This window comes from Andrographis paniculata, unplaced genomic scaffold (genome assembly GCF_009805555.1).
Source record: "Andrographis paniculata isolate CXL003 unplaced genomic scaffold, ASM980555v1 Contig10END, whole genome shotgun sequence".
In the NCBI taxonomy this organism is placed as follows: domain Eukaryota; kingdom Viridiplantae; phylum Streptophyta; class Magnoliopsida; order Lamiales; family Acanthaceae; genus Andrographis; species Andrographis paniculata.
In genome coordinates this window covers 1179796-1196864 of record NW_026137380.1, presented here as the reverse complement: position 1 = coordinate 1196864, position 17069 = coordinate 1179796, and the positions used below count along the sequence as shown (strand labels likewise).

The window sequence follows — 17069 nt, the reverse complement described above, 5'->3', positions numbered from 1 at the left end:
TTGCAGTTATAAAAATATTTATACTGTTAGTAATAAAGATATTTTTATGATCTTTCTTCCAAAGATTAGAATCGTCCGACAAATGACAGTATGATTTTAAAACAGACTCTTTAATACATTTAAACTTTTTATTTAAATATTATTTAATATAATATTCTACAAGAAAAAAGAAAAAAGAAAATATTTTCTCGAAATATATTATAAAATTCAAATTACAAAAATCAATGACGAGCCTTAAAGTAAGCATGCCCATTAGTTTTCCTTACAAAAAACTAATAAAATAAATAAATAAATATTAGTAATATATTTACGACTCCAATAGTTAAAAAAAATTTCGAAAATTATCAAGCACTGAAAAAAAATAGGACCAATAAAAATGGGATATATTATTATTACCGGAAGCATTTACGATCACATACAGGCTGTCTGAGTGAATAAAGGACCGACCATCTATCCAACATCCTTCATTCTTCATTCAGATCAAAGAGCATTACTTCATCCTCTCCCTCCCTAAACCCTAATACCAATAGCTATTAGCTACCTAATATCCATTCTAAGTTCTGACATCATCAATCCCTCTTTACGTTGTTGCAGTACACAATACAATAGTAAGATCATGGCAATGGCGACAGATGCATTCATTTCCTTCAAAACATCATACCATATCATATGTACCAACACATTAAAACCACAATTTCATCCCAACCTCCCTATCCACTCCTCCCAAAATTGCTCCAACAATATATATATATATATATATATGTGAGACAATTCGATCATCTGGTCCTAACCTGAAGCTCCTGCAGCAGCACCTTTGTCATCTTCCCGTCGCTGCTCCTCCTTTGCAAACTCTTCGATCAGTTCGCGCTGTCTCTGGGTCAAGTTCCTGAAAAGAGTCAAGTAAATAAATACATGGTCAGTGCAGTGCAGTGCAGTACACGTCTAGAGCATCGTTGATGCCTGTTTTTGCCATTGGTACTTACGTTGGAATGCTAACGTTGAAGTGCACATACTGATCGCCGAATGAAAACGAGTTCCTGACTTTAATTCCTGTGTAGAAGACGAATAAATATAATTTTCATCGACATTTAATTGCACCTACAACCTTATGATAAAAATGCCTGTAAAAATCAGACCTTTTTTTCTCAAGACGACCTTTTGGCCAGGTTGAGTTCCCGAGCGGACCTGCAGGTGAAGGCAATATGGCAAAAAAAGTCAGTTAAAAGTTGAATGATTTGACTGCCAAGAACAGTAGCATTGCAGATGATAGCTTAAAGTTGCGAATCTGTCGATGATGTCCATGTAAGACCAAATTACGATAAGAGAGCTTTCTAACAGACCTTGACGACAACATCCCCAGACAGAGTAGGAACCTGAATTGTCCCTCCCAATATTGCCTGCAACGAACATAAGATTTCATGTAATAAATGCTCATGTATGGAGTTTCAGCTCATTTAAAAAACAGTTGGTGTGCCGAATTTCTTTTTGATGGTTCTTGAAATTAGTTTTACCTGAGTGATGGTCAAAACTGCATCTACATGGATGTCAGCTCCCTCTCTACGGAAAACCGGATCTTCTCTGACCTGTATCATGCATACAACACAGTATTATACTTTCAAACACTTTTAGACTGGAAAATAGTCAAAATTTGAGTAAGGAGTTCACACGATGCAACCTTGATGATAACATAAAGATCACCAGGATGATTTCCATCAGGATCTGATCCGCCACTTCGAGGAATCTTGATAGTTTCGTTGTTGTCCACCCCTGTATATAAACAATGTAAACTACAATTATCAATCAACCTTCAACGATAAAAGTAAAAACTGAAAACCACGAAGATCACATTGATTCCAAAACGCTTTTGTATTTCCCAAAAGAGCGGAACTCTAAAAGCAAACGCAATTTTCCAATGGAAACTCATGCTTATAAAGTCTAAAAGGAAACACGAATCAGTGTAACTGCCTATGTGGCTAGACCACAGGTTATCGGCTCGACACAGTCTGAACAGATTTATCTTCTTTTTCAGGGAAGAATTCATGAAGTTGCTTACTTAAATTGGTGTTTGTGGTGCAGTAAAGTCATACTAACAAGTGTCAGCAAGAAGTATCAATCACTGATTACAGAGAGTTGACGAAAGAACCAATAACTTATATATAATGATTACCTGCCATGACATTCAACTTCACTGTCTTGTGCCCTTTAACAACTCGTTTACCCTTGCAGGATTTGCAAAAGCTCTGTCGCCAACAGAACAAAATGACAAGTAGATTAGCGATTTATGCGTTGCTATTTCTAACCTCAAAAGGAATCTTTAAGAGATATTTTTGGGACTCAGGTTAAACAAACATGCCAGACAACTTTCAAAACAGTACATTTTTGTAAAACACTTTTCATTAGAACCGTTCAGTTATAGAAATTTTAATCAAGTGGCAATTACACATACAGAAATAATTTTTTTTTCGATCAAAAAAAAAAAAGGAAAGCAAATTCTATTAGAACAAAATGTTGTACCGAAACAATTTTTCCAACTCCACCACAGCTTGGACATGTAGATTGAAGTGTGAACGGACCATTTTGGGATACAATCTGAAACAAATGCAGGATATTAGAACAAATTCGCCAACTGCACCAACAATGAGATGCTAAAGGTACTAACCATGCCGGAGCCTCTACAGCGCTTACATGTTTCAGGCCTTGTCCCAGGCGGAACACCAGTTCCACCTACAAAATCAAAAAAAATTTCATTACGAATTAAACTAATTATTCCAAATGTATCGACAAAATTGAAGTATGATAAAACATTAGCAAAATAAACACAGATTTTCTGACTTGCACATTTAGGAAACACATAAGGCTTTACCACAAGCTTCACAGGTTAGATCGGTCAGGATTGATAGCGTTTTCGTGCAGCCCTGAACAGCTTCCATGAAGGATAGTTCAACTGAGACCTGAATTAGAGAGCAAAGTGTTTTAATTTATTCTCAAGATATATATATATATATATATAGAAAGAGAGTGTTGAGCAAAACCTTCACATCTTCACCTCCCATATCCCTATTGAAGATGTTGAAAATCTGATCCCCAAAATCAAATATGCCAGCGCGCAAATGAAAGCATTATTAGATTTTCAAATTTACTAGTTACAAAATATATTGCTACATAGCATTAACAAGTTAAAGTTGATAAGACAATCAAAAGCCGCCACGACCAAATTATACAAATTTAAAGCATGCCCACGCTCTACCTTCTTCCACAAGGATACCATAAAGAATAGAGTCAATAGACTACGAGCATCAATTTAATATGAAGCAAATTGAATTATCAAACATTGTACAAAAGATTTTAAGCAGCCGCCATAAAGTGATCATCCAGGTATATGATACCAGAGATCATTTACTAACAAACCCTCTTAATTCAATTCTTCATTGCAATATGCATAATTTCTTAAAAAAATTAAGACGTGGGGATGCAAAAGCAAATCCCCTCTTACTCAATGTGTAAGAAAGCATTATCACAAAAGGCTTACATCAGCATTTCGAAATATGTCCTGGAAAGGATTAAAGCCAGCTCCAAATGGATCAAATCCTGGACCTTCACCATTACCGGCCCTTTCAAAAGCTTCATGACCAAGCTGTTCAGAGTTAATGTCAAGCAACTAGTTAACCTCGAAAGCAGGAACTGATAATGTTGATGTAAATGAATGAATACTAAGTTCAAATTCCTAACCAAACTCCTAGTCCACGCATGTCTAGGATACAGAATTTGATATGGATGCACGAAAACATAGAAAAATGAGTGATTTAGCTTATATATTTCGGTAAAATTTCCCTTCCACCTTCCATATGTACATGCATATCTAAGATTAGATACTAGAATCTCTATCGTAATAATGGGGATTTAATTTAGAACTAGGGTTGCACCATTGCAAATTACAAGAATTCTGATCAAATAAATAAAAATGAAAACTGTGAGAGTGAGACCTGATCATATTGTTGTCGCTTCTCTTCATCTTTCAAGACCTACAAGAATTTGAACCATAGAAGCAAAATTAATCTGGACAGAATGGGAACTACAAAACAAGAAACTTTGTGAAACCTGAAGATCTTCACAATTTACCTCGTAAGCTTTCTGCACTTCTTGAAATTTCTTTTCGGCTTCTGGGTCACTTTTATTTGTATCAGGATGCAACTTTTTTGCTAGCTGCAGAATTGAATCACATTGCATATTTTCAGAAATAATGAATATATCTATCGGCCAAAATTTTCAATAAGTCTAAACTATACCCCGTAATAGGCTCTCTTGATTTCAGATGCAGTCGCGTTTTTACTGACACCAAGAACATCATAGAAATCCCTTGACAGATGGGCTTCAGAGGCGGCATAAGAACACATAAAAAATTGCAGTTAGGAAACAGCCATTGGGAAAAACCAGCAGATAGCCTCAATACAAAAAGAATCATAAGACATCCTCCATGAATAATTATTAGATTTGTTTCTTTCAATGATCACACTCATAAAAAATTATGCAATCCCCGGATAATAATACATATTCATCATTTGCCACTACGAGCATCTTTCAGCAAATTCAATATGCCACATATTAATAGTTCCGAATCTTCCAATTCAACCTTGTTCTTGGGCTATTTCTTGTCTACCATAACATATATCCCATTCAGAAAAACGGCATCAGCACCTACTTTCCAATTAAAGCAACATACAACACATATACTCAATTCCAAAAAATTTCAAGTCCAAAACACCTCATCCCTCCCCAAACTCAACCACAGACAAACTGCAGCTTAAAAATCCCCCATGAATACATTTCACTCAAATGAAAAAAAAAATAATAAAAAAAAAAAAAAAAAAAAAAAGGCAGGCAGGCAGGAAAAAAGAAAAGGGATGATTACCAGTGCTATGTATCGACCGTACTGCAGCAGCAGAAGAATTATCACTGAACAATCCCTGCCTCGACCAGCTCTTCTCACTTCTCACTGAAATAATTGACACAGACCAATTACATCAAGATTCTAAACAGCAACCACAAAACTCCCACACCAAATAAATCAGTACCGTTTCCCAAATTGGAATCGAAAAGACCCCAGAGTCGACTCCCCGACGCGGTGCCGAAACTCCTGCAGCCCCCTTTAAGCAGCGAATCCCACAACTGCAATCAATCAGACCAAAAAACCACAACAATAAGGACAAAATCTCGCGCGGCGTAGGTAAAAGAGGGATGGCGATGAAACGTACGGAGGGGCTCGAATTTTGAAGGAGAAACCATGAGACGGAGCGGCGGGCGAGCCGGAGGCCGTGGGACCGGACCATTGGTTCGATCTTCAACCTGCAGCAGCAAGGAATCAATGGCGTGCGTGGAGTAAAACAAAACCCTTTTACTTTAGTCGAGCGTTAACCAGAAAATCAAATGGCCGAATGATCTGAAACAGCCCAGACGACTTTCTTGGAACCTTCTAGTGGACTGGAGAGTGCGAAATTGGGTCCGACCCGTTACGTCTGGATCATCTTGTGTCCAAGATTTGTGGAGTGTGATGGATTTGATCTGATAAAATGATTCCTTTTACTTTCCAAATATATACATAAATTTCGTAGCTTTAACTTGGGCTTTACTATTAATTGGACAAGATCGATTTTTTATTGACAAGACAACATTTTTCACTCAGCAAGAACATTTGGAGGAATAATTTATTGAGGAAGCAATACAATTTGGTACATTTGATCGATTATTTATGATCACTGGCAGGGATCCAAGGGGAATCCACAGAGGCATCGATTATGTAAGAAGGATGAGTTGTCCCAAATCTCTGATCTATATCTCAGCTTCCATCCAGTCGGGATTTTTCCACAAAGTCTGTTGTAAGAAACGTTCAGTTGCTGCAAGTAGACAGCGTCGATGATCTGAGAAGGGATGGTCCCGTAAATCTTGTTATGGGAGATATCCAGCACGTCCAAGTCCTCCATGAAAGTGACCTTTGAGAAATCAAACTCGAAATTGTTCCTGGAAATGATGATAGTGTTGGTGATCTTTCCCAGGCCAAAGAACACCGAGGCATCCCCTGATAAACTGTTCCTGGAAATGTCGATTTCGGAGAAGTTGACATTCGCCAGGGAGGCTGGAATGTCGCCGGACAGCATGTTGTGGGACAGGTCGAGAGCGGGAGGCCCTGCCGATTCAGGGAAGTGACCGAACGACTCGGGGATTGGCCCTGTTAGATGATTCCGGCTAAGATCGATGGCATAGAGGTAAGGAAGTGTCGGCAGTGAAGGCGGGATGAATCCGGAGAGGCAATTGAAGGAAAGAACGAGGTACCTGAGGCTGATGAGGTTGGACAGGAAATGAGGGACAGGGCCTGATACATTAGTCCAGCTTATGACGAGGTAAGTGAGGTGATGCAATTGTCCGATTTCGGGCGGGATTTCGCCGACAAGATTGGGGAGCTTGTGGAGCCTCAAGTGCTGGAGGTGTTTGAGGTTGGGGAGGGTAATGGGGATGGTGCCATTGAGATCACTGGTGGCAATGTCAAGGCCAATGACATGATTAGTTGTCTCATTGCATTCAACTCCATACCATCCACAGCAATGGAATTTAGGGTCCCAAGTGGGGAATGGTTTGGGATCTGAGAAGCTGTTCTTGAATTGAAGGAGTGCAGATTGGTCATCAGGATGACATAGCCCTGAGGAAGATGAAGAATCTGCAGCTGATGGGGGAGAGAGAGAGTGAAGAAGAAGAAGGAAGAAGACTGTTTGGAATGGCATTTGGGATTTTATGTTTTTGTACTTTTGGTCTTTGTGGGAAGACAATTTTCATTTCATCATAATTCATATGTGCATTAATACTTATGTAGTGAATGTGAATGGAAATGGGATCTGGTCAAATTTTGTGAGCTATATTTGTTTTGTTCTGTATTATGGGCTGCTGAGAATCTTGATAATGGTTAAGTGGACCTATTTATTTTATATATATATATATTATATATTTTTAAGTGGATTTTGGGTATGAAATTGGGTTAAGACTATGAACTGTTAGATCATGATGAGTGCATTTTTAACAAATTCAAAGTTAAAAGAAATCAACCTGAATGAATGGTGTGTAGTTGCTTATGGATAATTAATAGTGAATAATGGTATACATATGTATTGTTACAAGTAGAAAAGGAAAGGAGGGCATCCCAACGTGTCACAAAATTGCACAGGATTGACACAAAGGAATGTTTTAAAGGGACAAAGAGTAGCATTACCATAAAGTAAGTTATTTATCGACGAACAAGGCTTAAGCTCCGGCGCCATTACTGAGTTGGAGAGTCATTTTTATGTTCATGGCAGCCAATTCGGCAGCCAAATATCTGAAAACGTAAGGCATTGAGACGGTTTCCATTCCCTTACTTGTCTTGCAGGCGACGCATGTGACCCTTTTCGGGGGTTTGATAGGGGGCAGACCGAGCAAAGCTTGTACTTCTTGTTTGGGTGACCGTATAAGCGTTGTGGTCAAGAGGCTGCCACAATAGGAGCAGACATCGGCTATGTGATGATCAGAGCTCGTATGGAGCCTATCGTGTAGCAGATATGCAGCTCCGTGGGCAAGAAGGGAATCCCTTTCCATTTCTCCAAAACGTACACCACCACCCCGCTTTCTACCTTTGATAGGCTGTCTGGTGATTGAATCTACTGTTCCTGTAGACCGGACCTATACATGAATATAAACAAATATTAGTTGATTGTTTGTGTGGCAGAAATGGAATGGACAAATCCTCCTCGTACCTGATATTTGTCTGAAACCATATGCCTGAGACGTTGATAATACACAGGCCCGATGAATATTTCACATGTTAGCTCAGTCCCATAAACTCCACTGTATAATACTTCTACACCATGGTAATTGAACCCTCGTTCGACTAACATAGAACCAAGGTCATCTAAAAGTGAATTTGAGTCTGATTCTGATCCATCAGACTTCTTCATTGAGCTTGAAAAAGGCGTGGCGTCAACAAATTTACCATGCAAGGAACCTCCCTACAATCATATAGAATTCATGAAATAAAATAAATAACATAATCAGAAAAACATCCCTTTCGACTTTAGATTTGCAGGTTAACAGTGGAAGAGGCTACTGTATCTTGGAAGAGGATGTTAGCCTAGCCATGGAAAATTTAATAGTAGAACCTTTATAAATAGATGTCATACCTTGGCGGCAATTGATTCTAAAAGCATTGCAATTGTCATCCGAGAAGGAAATGCATGAGGATTGATGATAAGATCTGGGCGCATTCCTGTAGTTCCCGAAAAGGGCATATCAATATCTGGCCATAGCTGAGAGCAAACACCCTTTTGACCATGCCTGCTACTAAATTTATCACCAATAATTGGATTTCTAGGGTGTCGAAACCGGATGTTTGCCTGCACAAGGACAGTTAAAACATGAGTAGCTGTAAGTTTTTTAAGCAGATACATATGGGATAAGAAAAAGTAGCTTGGAGCATGTTTTCATCAAGCACCCATTGTATTAGTATTGAAAATAGGATAGACTTTAAATTGAGTTATTCTCGGGTTTTGGAAACTTATTAGAAATTTTATGTAATCTAATTAACATTTCCTTTTCGATTTAAGCAGCAGTTTGGAGTAAAGTAAGAAGAGGAAAATCATTGAACAGTTAGAATCACACACCCTATTATCAGAACCGCTCATATGGAAAGTTTTTGTGTATAACATGCTTACCTTTTGTAAAGGCTTATCATTTTTAACATCTACTGCAACAAAATCAACATATGCAGGTTCTGAACTTTTCAGCTTGTTTGTTCTCACTGTACTTGTAGTTGCATCGTAGATGCTACAATATGGATTATTGGGCCCTATCCTCTGGAAAATGGCAATAAAAAATGCATTACTGCAATTTAGTTAACGACAGAGAGAGACTATATAAAACATATAAAATACACAATGTGATTGATATACCTGTCCAACATAGGGGAGTCCATCAGAGTCAATAAATTTACGAGCTGTTTCTGCTTCTCCATCTTTCAGGTTACTAATCCCAAATGATTTTTGGCTAGCGGCAGACCTCACAGCTTGTTCGGTCAAGTCAATAGTTTCTGTCTGAAATGAGGATGTCAAGGAGTTATACATTCATGTTTATTGTCTCCTATCCATGTTTCATAGCATGCTGCAGCTAGTTTCTTAGCGAGGTAAATTGTTACTAGAAGAAAATAAGTAACAAGTCTCAAAACTCAATCTGACGAGTTAATTTTAAACAAGATAACATAATATACAATAACCAACAGCAGGGAATCCAAGACACAAAAAACTGTATATGCAATAACCAACAGCAGGAGTATATTTCTTCAAAGGGCCAACTACCCTCTACTACAAAACCCTAATAAGACAGTGCCCCTAAAGTCCAAGGTTGTCACTGTTTTTACCTTCAATTGAGATTTAGGACTATATAAATGTCTACTTAACAAACTAAGACAGTAATATTCTATTCTCAAACTGTATCAATATTCCTCCTATAGGATAATATGTTATTCATGGGAAGAGAGAGAGAGAGTTTGTGTGAGACTTGAGAAAACACACCCTCGACGCACCAAAAAAAGTAAAAGAAAACAAATAATAAATGAAAATTGCAGCAGCAGCAAATGATTGCAGACAAAGGTGAAAAAATGAAGTGCAGGAATGAAATGTGTGCTTGCAATGGACAAAACTAAATGAGCACAAATTTTAGGCACCAACATATTCACACCATACTTTAAAATAGATAAAATAAAATGAGTAAACAGAAGCTAGACCTGGTATATATAGCCACGGCACATGCCACGATCAACAGATGATTTATTTAACACCATGGCATCCTCCATATCATATCTGCAATGTATGAACAGAACATATGAAACCACAATTTGAAAATTAATCAACAAGTTAAGGTGTTGAACTTTTACCCTGAATATGCTAAAACTGCTACAATAGCATTGGTCCCTAGTGGATAGTCATCAATATTGTATGTTTCATATGTTTTTGTGCGCACAATAGGAGTTTGAGGTGTCTGCACGACCACATTAAGAAATTAGCTCAAGAGGAAAAAATGAAGCTACAGCACATGCACACCACTAACAACAATAAATGGAGTACTGGACCCGCAGAACAACTTGTTATTATCATTAGACAAGCAATTGATTTAAATGGAACAGTTTTATACATTTTCCAGCCATTCTGAAAATTGTGATGACAAGGATATAAAATACCATGACTAACCTGGAGATGATAAAGCTTTTGATCTGCTCTATAAGCTAAAGCTTGACAAGAATAACCCATCGTCTGCTTAGCCATCTAATAAGTGTAAAAAAAAGAAAAGATGTCATGATCCCAATCACTCCATCAAAGAAAATGGACAAAAAGGAAAAGATAAAAAATGAGCAAATGATATACCTGACATTGATACATATTACGAGGACTCTGATTATGGTCAGACCATGGTGTAAGATTTGCAACAACACTCAACATTCCAGTCGGATGAATTTCTTCATGAGTAGCAGGAAATACATCTCTCCTTCCTCCATCACCACCATCGGGACAACTAATTTCCATGTAAACCTAGGCAACATTTATATGCAAATGATTATGAAGGCAGAGATTATTCACTCATTAAGTGAAAAAGAAACCTTCATCTATAAAAAGTTTGAATCATATACATTTCTCAGAAAAATCCGCAACATATGTAAACACAATCTGATGCTAACCTGCTCAAAGGGCCCAATAAACTCAATGTTACTGCTCTCTTCGGATGGTACTAGGATATTCCTCACAGGTCGAACCAATCTAGAGTCAGATGTGAATAGGTATAAGCCAGGGTATGCCCCGCCCATGCTTAGAGGAATATAGCCAACTTCAAGATCTTCAGGTATCTATCCAAAGTAGAACAATGATCAATCATCAGAAGTGTGTAACAATATATTTATTCAGAAACAAATAGAGGACAAAAGCCCACCGCTGGTGTTCCTGAAACCTTCAACCTACGCAAATGAGAGACAGCTTTTTCAACTATATCATACACAATATAACCTACAACACGACCATCCAGAAGGACTTGAAGAGCCTCAGGTGGGGCAGCTTGCAGCTTTGGTGATTGAGTCATTCCGATGCTTGCAAGAACATTTGAAATCGATTTCCTAATCTCAAGAAAGTCCTTCACTTTTCCTTTGGAATCAAAATTTGAAGTTATCCCTGTGAGCAAAAGGTAAGTGATGTTAGTTCCAAATTTCCCTCAAAAAGGACACCTAAAGTGACAAAGGTAAAGAATAGATTTGAGACATGCACTTTTCTCAAGTGACTTTATGTCCACAAATCTCACCAATTAAATGGTTTATTGTTATTTGAATAAATGTTCCCCCTAAATAAGCATATAGAGCCACTTATTCTAATGTACCCCTGCATACAGGTTCAATAACAACCAGATCACAGAAGCAATTTCCCTGACATAAATATTTTCTTTCACTAGAGTGAGTTACCGCAGGCATTCTGCAACCCTAGCCATTTCAATGCCATGTGAGAAAATAAGAGCAGAGGTTATCGAATAAATAAACATGCTTAATAATAGATAAACAAGCAATTTCCCTGACATAAATATTCTTTCCTTTCATTACATCATCAAAATCTGCTAATAATTACTTTTCAAAGAAAACCAAAAAATTTAAAAGGCAAATACTTACGACAAGTAGAAGTCATATGGTTCAGCAGACCACAAGGCTCCCCATCAGGTGTGTGCACAGGACAGAGAAATCCCCAAGACCTGCAGAGAACCATACATGAGTTTGAGAATGGGTAAACTGATAGGCATTACAAATTAACAGAAGGAAATAATAGTGTAACATAATCAATCGCCCAGCTACATGAGAAATAGAGGATTAGAACGTACTCAGGCAACAATTTTCGTACACTTGTTGTGCGTAGACCAGCAAATGCAGAACCTCGATGAACTGCTCGAAAGTGTGAAAGGAAGCGCAAAAAATTTAGCCTCTCGGCCTGAACTGTGATTCCAGCTTTCTAGCACCCACAACAAATGCAAAAAATAATAAATAAATAAGCAAAAATATTAGTATGCTTCAAACATATGTTCTCATACTTGAGCATGTATATATCCATAGTAAACCTCACATACGTTACCCTCTCTTATATACATTAGGGTCCTCACAACGAGAAACAAGGGAATGGCACTAATTCTACCTGCTGCATATCTAAACCAGTTTGTGTACTTAATCTTCCTGTCTTCAGCAAATTTTCAATCACAGCACCAATTTGTCGTGGACTATTTCTTTCTACGATCTTCTTGACATCAGCCACTGTCATTTCCCAGAGACAAGCAATTGCATATCAAAACATCAACATAGAACCAGACGAAAAAAACTTAATAGATTTTTTTGTTCAGCCAAGAAGCATCAATCAATATGATTTGCATCTAGTCTCTGATTACATATCAGAACTTCCAAAACTATCCATGTACCAAATTTGAAAGGAAACTAAGATTGAGCAGGCTAAATATATAAAAAGAAACAATAAAAAATACCACTATTGAACTCAAATGTCTTTGAACTCTTGTCAACTTCCTCTTGAAGAGCCTGTTTTACCCTGACTAACCATTCTTGTATTTTTTCCTGCAATATATGTAAATAAGAAATCGATAAGATACTGCTCTATATGCTGGAATCAACAGACAATCAAGTTACTCAACAGTCAAAACATATCTTTACTATGACCACTCCCACAATCCACATAATTAATATACTAGTCAAATGAACCATGCCTAGTGAGCCTTTTAAATGTACCTAAATTCTGCCAAAATTAAAAGCAGAATAAAGCAATAGTTATGAGGTTCTTATGAACTAACTAATTAAAATTCTAATTGTCACTTCCTAATACAGACAAACAAACTCATCAATATAACGCAAGTAATTTATACTCTCTCTAACATCCAATTTTATTCTCACTTTTTTTTTTTTTTTCTGAGGTGTCATAAAAAAAATATTCTCAGTTCTAATTCATGCCAACTTTTTTTGTACTTTCTATTATAAAAGGCAAAAAATAATCCACATTAAACCTGTGTCGAAAAGTATGGGAACACTTTTCAATGGTGGAGGGAGTATTATTTACCTTCCTATTTCTAATGAAATTCACCAAAACACTAATACTACATACTACATAGTTTAGATTTTCTGATTATATTTGCATAAGCAAACCAAGCATCCTTTAGCAAAAAATTATTTTAATTTATAAGCTTCCCATAAAGCCCACTAAAAAATGCAAAAACTAAAACTAAGAGCTCAAACTCAAATATCAGCAAAAATAATCCAATTCAGTTCGCAAATCCAATACAGCATCTATTTGGCTTACAGGCATCATCACAAAATAAAATATCATATTCTGTACCTTAAGATTATTAGTTATTAATTGTCCAGCCAATATAACCTCCTGGTTTTGTAGAGAATCTGGGTTGTCAGGCACAGACGTCTGGTCTACTAAAGAAAACAGCTTCTGCAGCATGAAGCTAATTGACATTTGAATTAGTTGCTGAATATTTATATATGCACATAGAAACAGAGAGATATACACATCTTGATTTAAAGGGCTTTGCCTGGAGAGCCTTTAGTTTAGAGAGACAAGACACAGAAATGGTTTTTAGATCAATAGAGGTGTTTGGACTCTGTAAGTACTCGCCATACAGAAGTGTCTATAAAGGTTATATTGGCCAACTTATTCCAGTTGAATAATTGTTTCAAAAAGCTTTCATGAATATTTTTGCTAATTCACTTTATTTTATTTGTAATCACAAATACCATGATGCCCCACGCACACCCTGGGCCTTATGAAATGCCTAAAGCATTTCAAAATATTAATGTATGAAATATGAAAAATTTATGGAATTTGGAAATATATCAATTAGACAACTAATATGAAAATAATTTATAATTTTCAACAAGTACGATAACCATAATACTAACATGAGTAGATTGAACTTGTCATTATTGTCATCCAGATGCACAAGTAAGTAATCCCTTAAAACTGTTTCAGCAGCCTGCATGCATCAGAAAGATGGAAAATTAAAACAATGTTCCACATGCAAGGTAAGAAATATAAGGTTGTTTCATTCAAATCCTTTCAATTAGGAAACAAAGAAGTTTGCAGTTGCTTCAAGATTTTCTGAGAGGTATATGGCAACAGCTCACTCAATAGGATTCACGAGTTACGTTCAAAAAGCATCACATTAGCGCAATATAGGACATAAACTTACAGCTCTGCAGCTTTCTTCTTTTAGCTCTTTCAAGACAGTCTTGAAATACATCCCTGAGAGAAAAAGTCAGGTGATGGCAATCAGCATGTGCAGATTATTAGAAGCCAGAGATTCAGTGCAATCTTACCAATATGTTCTAGACATTGTGCACGGGTATAAAGAGATAAATTATGGAGTTCATCCAAAATGATTTTAGCTCTTTCACCAACGAGTTGGGTGCCAACAGATCCCTTTACCCGATCAGCTTTTTCCTTGTAGCAGCAAGTTAAGATCGTATAGATTTCATGATCAGATGTCTCGATCAGAGCCTACATGTAGAAAAGGGCCAGGGAAGAACAGCATCTTAGACTAACTTTTTTCCACAAATGAAATTTATATATCATTATAATCTCACTTGCAATAGTTGAAAATTGAAAACATATACAAACATTTTTGCTATAATTTTCACACCCCAGAGAATACTATCATTACCAAAGAAACAAAATAACATGGCATACCTTCAATATGAGTCCAACAGGAAGCAAACGTTCTCTCCCTTGTAACCTGGATGAGGATCTAAATGAGTATACCATGTTTTGAGTGTAGAATCCAAAAATTCTATTTAAGCCAAATCCTCACCAGAATCCTAGCCTTGCACTCCCATTATTAAGGTAGTACAGTTTAACTGTAACTGATGACTGATCCTCCCTAACACATCTGAATGTTCAAGGTAGATGAATCGGTTATCGCAAAGCATATACATTTAAGAAGGAAAGTTAAATAGCAATGAAAATTATGCTAACTGAACGAGGATAAAAGATCACAAAAACTTGATGCAAGATCAACGGTCAATATAAACAAACCCAGATATTGGTCATTGAGCCAAATTTCAGAATGTATTAAAATTAGCAAGAAACATTCAGTTATTCATACAAGCCAGAAGTTACTGAATTTATCCATGTTGAAGTTCATATTAATTAACCCAAAGTGAGGAATAAGACATGGAAAAGAACCTTATAACCACAGCTTTATCCGTATATCCATCTCGACGGTCAGCAAATGAACTTCGTAACATGCTAGTTGGCTGAACAATAACATAAGTAGATGAGCGTAAGAACAAAGTAAGGATGGGGGTTACTTAAATTCATGTCGTCTTTCTTAATTTAAAATGCAATGTTTAATACTCATGATTGCAGAAGAGTATACTCACATAATTTCTCTTTGGCATTATAAGAAGCCGGAAAACTCTCTCAAGTCCATTTGTGATGAAGTATCTACAAAAAATTTGTGTAAGTGGGCAGATATTGAAAACTTTCCGAACCCAATGCAGCTAATGGGAAACACTCACCCACCCATTTCTGAGGGCTCCTCTTTGCATTGAACTAATCTTTTGGCATCACTTGCGGCTCTAAGATGACAGAGTTTGGACTAAAAACAAACAGATAAAATAAACCCAACAATAAAGCAAATTCAAACATGCAGATATCTAGTTATTAGACTTCATTCCCAAACCTCAGGACACAAATATTGACATAACATTTTCACTGATTTATATCTAATTTATTCTCCAAGTATATATACTGACAGCATCCTCATATTTTTTACTCAGTTTTTAAACAGCAAAATAAAAGTCGAACAGCAATGAAGAAGAATATATGAATAACAAAAGAATTCCAAAAACTAAAAAGAAGCAAAATTAACCTACAATTTTTATCTGCTTGAATAAAATGGCATCTGAGGTTTGAAATAGAAAAGCAAACTCACAATATAATTCAAGTATATAACTTACCTTCAACATAATCGGAAACTGCCCAAAATTGATTTTTTCTCTGACAGGGACTCCTCCATCGTACTGGAATGTCAAGTCCGCCATGAACTTCCCAGCATATGTGATCTTAGCTTGTCGACACTGCTCAACCACAAAAATAGCATCAATCATCTGCCACAATTGAGTAAATCTAACAACAAAATTCATTTGCTTCCCGTATTCCGCACCTCGAAGGGGTATAAAGGATCGGACATGGCTCTGGAAGCCCGCTCTTTCTGAGGAGGAAATATTTCAGGGTTTTCAACCCAAAGTATGTTACAGTTAAGAACAAACCTTCAACAGATGCACAGCCACACATACAAACTTATATATAAAATATATATATAAGCAAATTCTGTAACATACCCGACACTGGTCGCAAAAAATTAAATAACCAAAAAAGGATATTTCTTAATTTCTGTTTTAAAACAGAGTCTACAACTTCAACAGGTTTGAGATTCAGCATCATCTTCTCCAGACCATAATCCACCATATAATCAAACGATTCGATGTGGTGCCTGACAAGCTCTTTCAATGCAGTGTAATCTTTCTCCTCCGCCAGGTGCGGTCGCCACATCTTCCTCCCGATCTTTCCCTGTTCTTCCTGGTTCTTCTCCATGGGTACGACACCAAAAATCTTTACAATCCAGGAAAAGTAGCAGGAAATGAAGCGCAGAGGGTTTTAGTGGGAAGAAGCGACGAAGCGGAGGTTTAGGCGAGGGTTTTGCAATAAATACGACAGCGTTTCGAAGACCGTCGAGTGTTCACCACGCGCTTGATTCGGGCTTTTAAATATGGATCGCAGCTTTGAAACTAAAAGGCCCAAACGTTTGGGCCTCATTATGAAAGTATACAATTAAGGCCCAAAATTATAGGTTATTTAATTTTACAATAATGGGCTAAATGTAAAATAATAGGCCCAGAGGGCCCAGTATGAGATACATTTAAGATGTCGAATAAGTCCAGCCCATAATTAATCTAAAAGGCCACCATT

General features: G+C 37.0%; 3 protein-coding genes across 5 annotated transcripts; all 3 read right to left on the bottom strand.

The window, feature by feature from the left end:
* Positions 1 to 364: 364 nt before the first annotated feature.
* On the bottom strand, positions 365 to 5543 carry LOC127244899 (chaperone protein dnaJ GFA2, mitochondrial). The gene is made up of 19 exons (XM_051265493.1): positions 5414 to 5543; positions 5253 to 5343; positions 5073 to 5166; positions 4910 to 4993; positions 4287 to 4369; positions 4120 to 4203; positions 3984 to 4022; positions 3530 to 3634; positions 3033 to 3077; positions 2864 to 2951; positions 2660 to 2724; positions 2515 to 2589; positions 2168 to 2240; positions 1676 to 1767; positions 1512 to 1583; positions 1341 to 1397; positions 1137 to 1185; positions 984 to 1050; positions 365 to 886 (listed from the first exon to the last, which is right to left on the bottom strand). The coding sequence occupies exons 2-19, from the start codon at positions 5325 to 5327 to the stop codon at positions 787 to 789; spliced, it is 1347 nt and encodes a 448-aa protein (XP_051121450.1). The 5' UTR covers positions 5328 to 5343; positions 5414 to 5543; the 3' UTR covers positions 365 to 786.
* Positions 5544 to 5629: 86 nt separating this feature from the next.
* On the bottom strand, positions 5630 to 6897 carry LOC127244907 (polygalacturonase inhibitor-like). 2 transcript variants are annotated; one of them, XM_051265512.1, is made up of 2 exons: positions 6328 to 6897; positions 5630 to 6240 (listed from the first exon to the last, which is right to left on the bottom strand). In XM_051265512.1, exons 1-2 carry the CDS (start codon positions 6771 to 6773, stop codon positions 5751 to 5753), a joined length of 936 nt encoding a protein of 311 aa, XP_051121469.1. In that variant the 5' UTR covers positions 6774 to 6897; the 3' UTR covers positions 5630 to 5750. The 2 variants fall into 2 exon arrangements, with proteins under 2 accessions (XP_051121469.1, XP_051121462.1); XM_051265505.1 differs by having other exon boundaries at positions 5630 to 6893.
* Positions 6898 to 7093: 196 nt separating this feature from the next.
* Positions 7094 to 16788, bottom strand: LOC127244992 (DNA-directed RNA polymerase I subunit 2). Of its 2 annotated transcripts, XM_051265630.1 has the most exons (27): positions 16484 to 16788; positions 16264 to 16346; positions 16058 to 16177; positions 15617 to 15696; positions 15479 to 15542; positions 15282 to 15352; positions 14908 to 14985; positions 14787 to 14832; positions 14417 to 14597; positions 14290 to 14342; positions 14000 to 14073; positions 13428 to 13545; positions 12568 to 12655; positions 12228 to 12343; positions 11920 to 12047; positions 11714 to 11793; positions 10993 to 11228; positions 10745 to 10909; positions 10434 to 10598; positions 10260 to 10334; positions 9947 to 10050; positions 9797 to 9872; positions 8967 to 9107; positions 8730 to 8870; positions 8199 to 8411; positions 7776 to 8027; positions 7094 to 7701 (listed from the first exon to the last, which is right to left on the bottom strand). In XM_051265630.1, exons 1-27 carry the CDS (start codon positions 16692 to 16694, stop codon positions 7288 to 7290), a joined length of 3573 nt encoding a protein of 1190 aa, XP_051121587.1. In that variant the 5' UTR covers positions 16695 to 16788; the 3' UTR covers positions 7094 to 7287. The 2 variants fall into 2 exon arrangements, with proteins under 2 accessions (XP_051121587.1, XP_051121595.1); XM_051265638.1 differs by lacking the exons at positions 16264 to 16346; positions 16484 to 16788 and having other exon boundaries at positions 15621 to 15696.
* Positions 16789 to 17069: the final 281 nt, after the last annotated feature.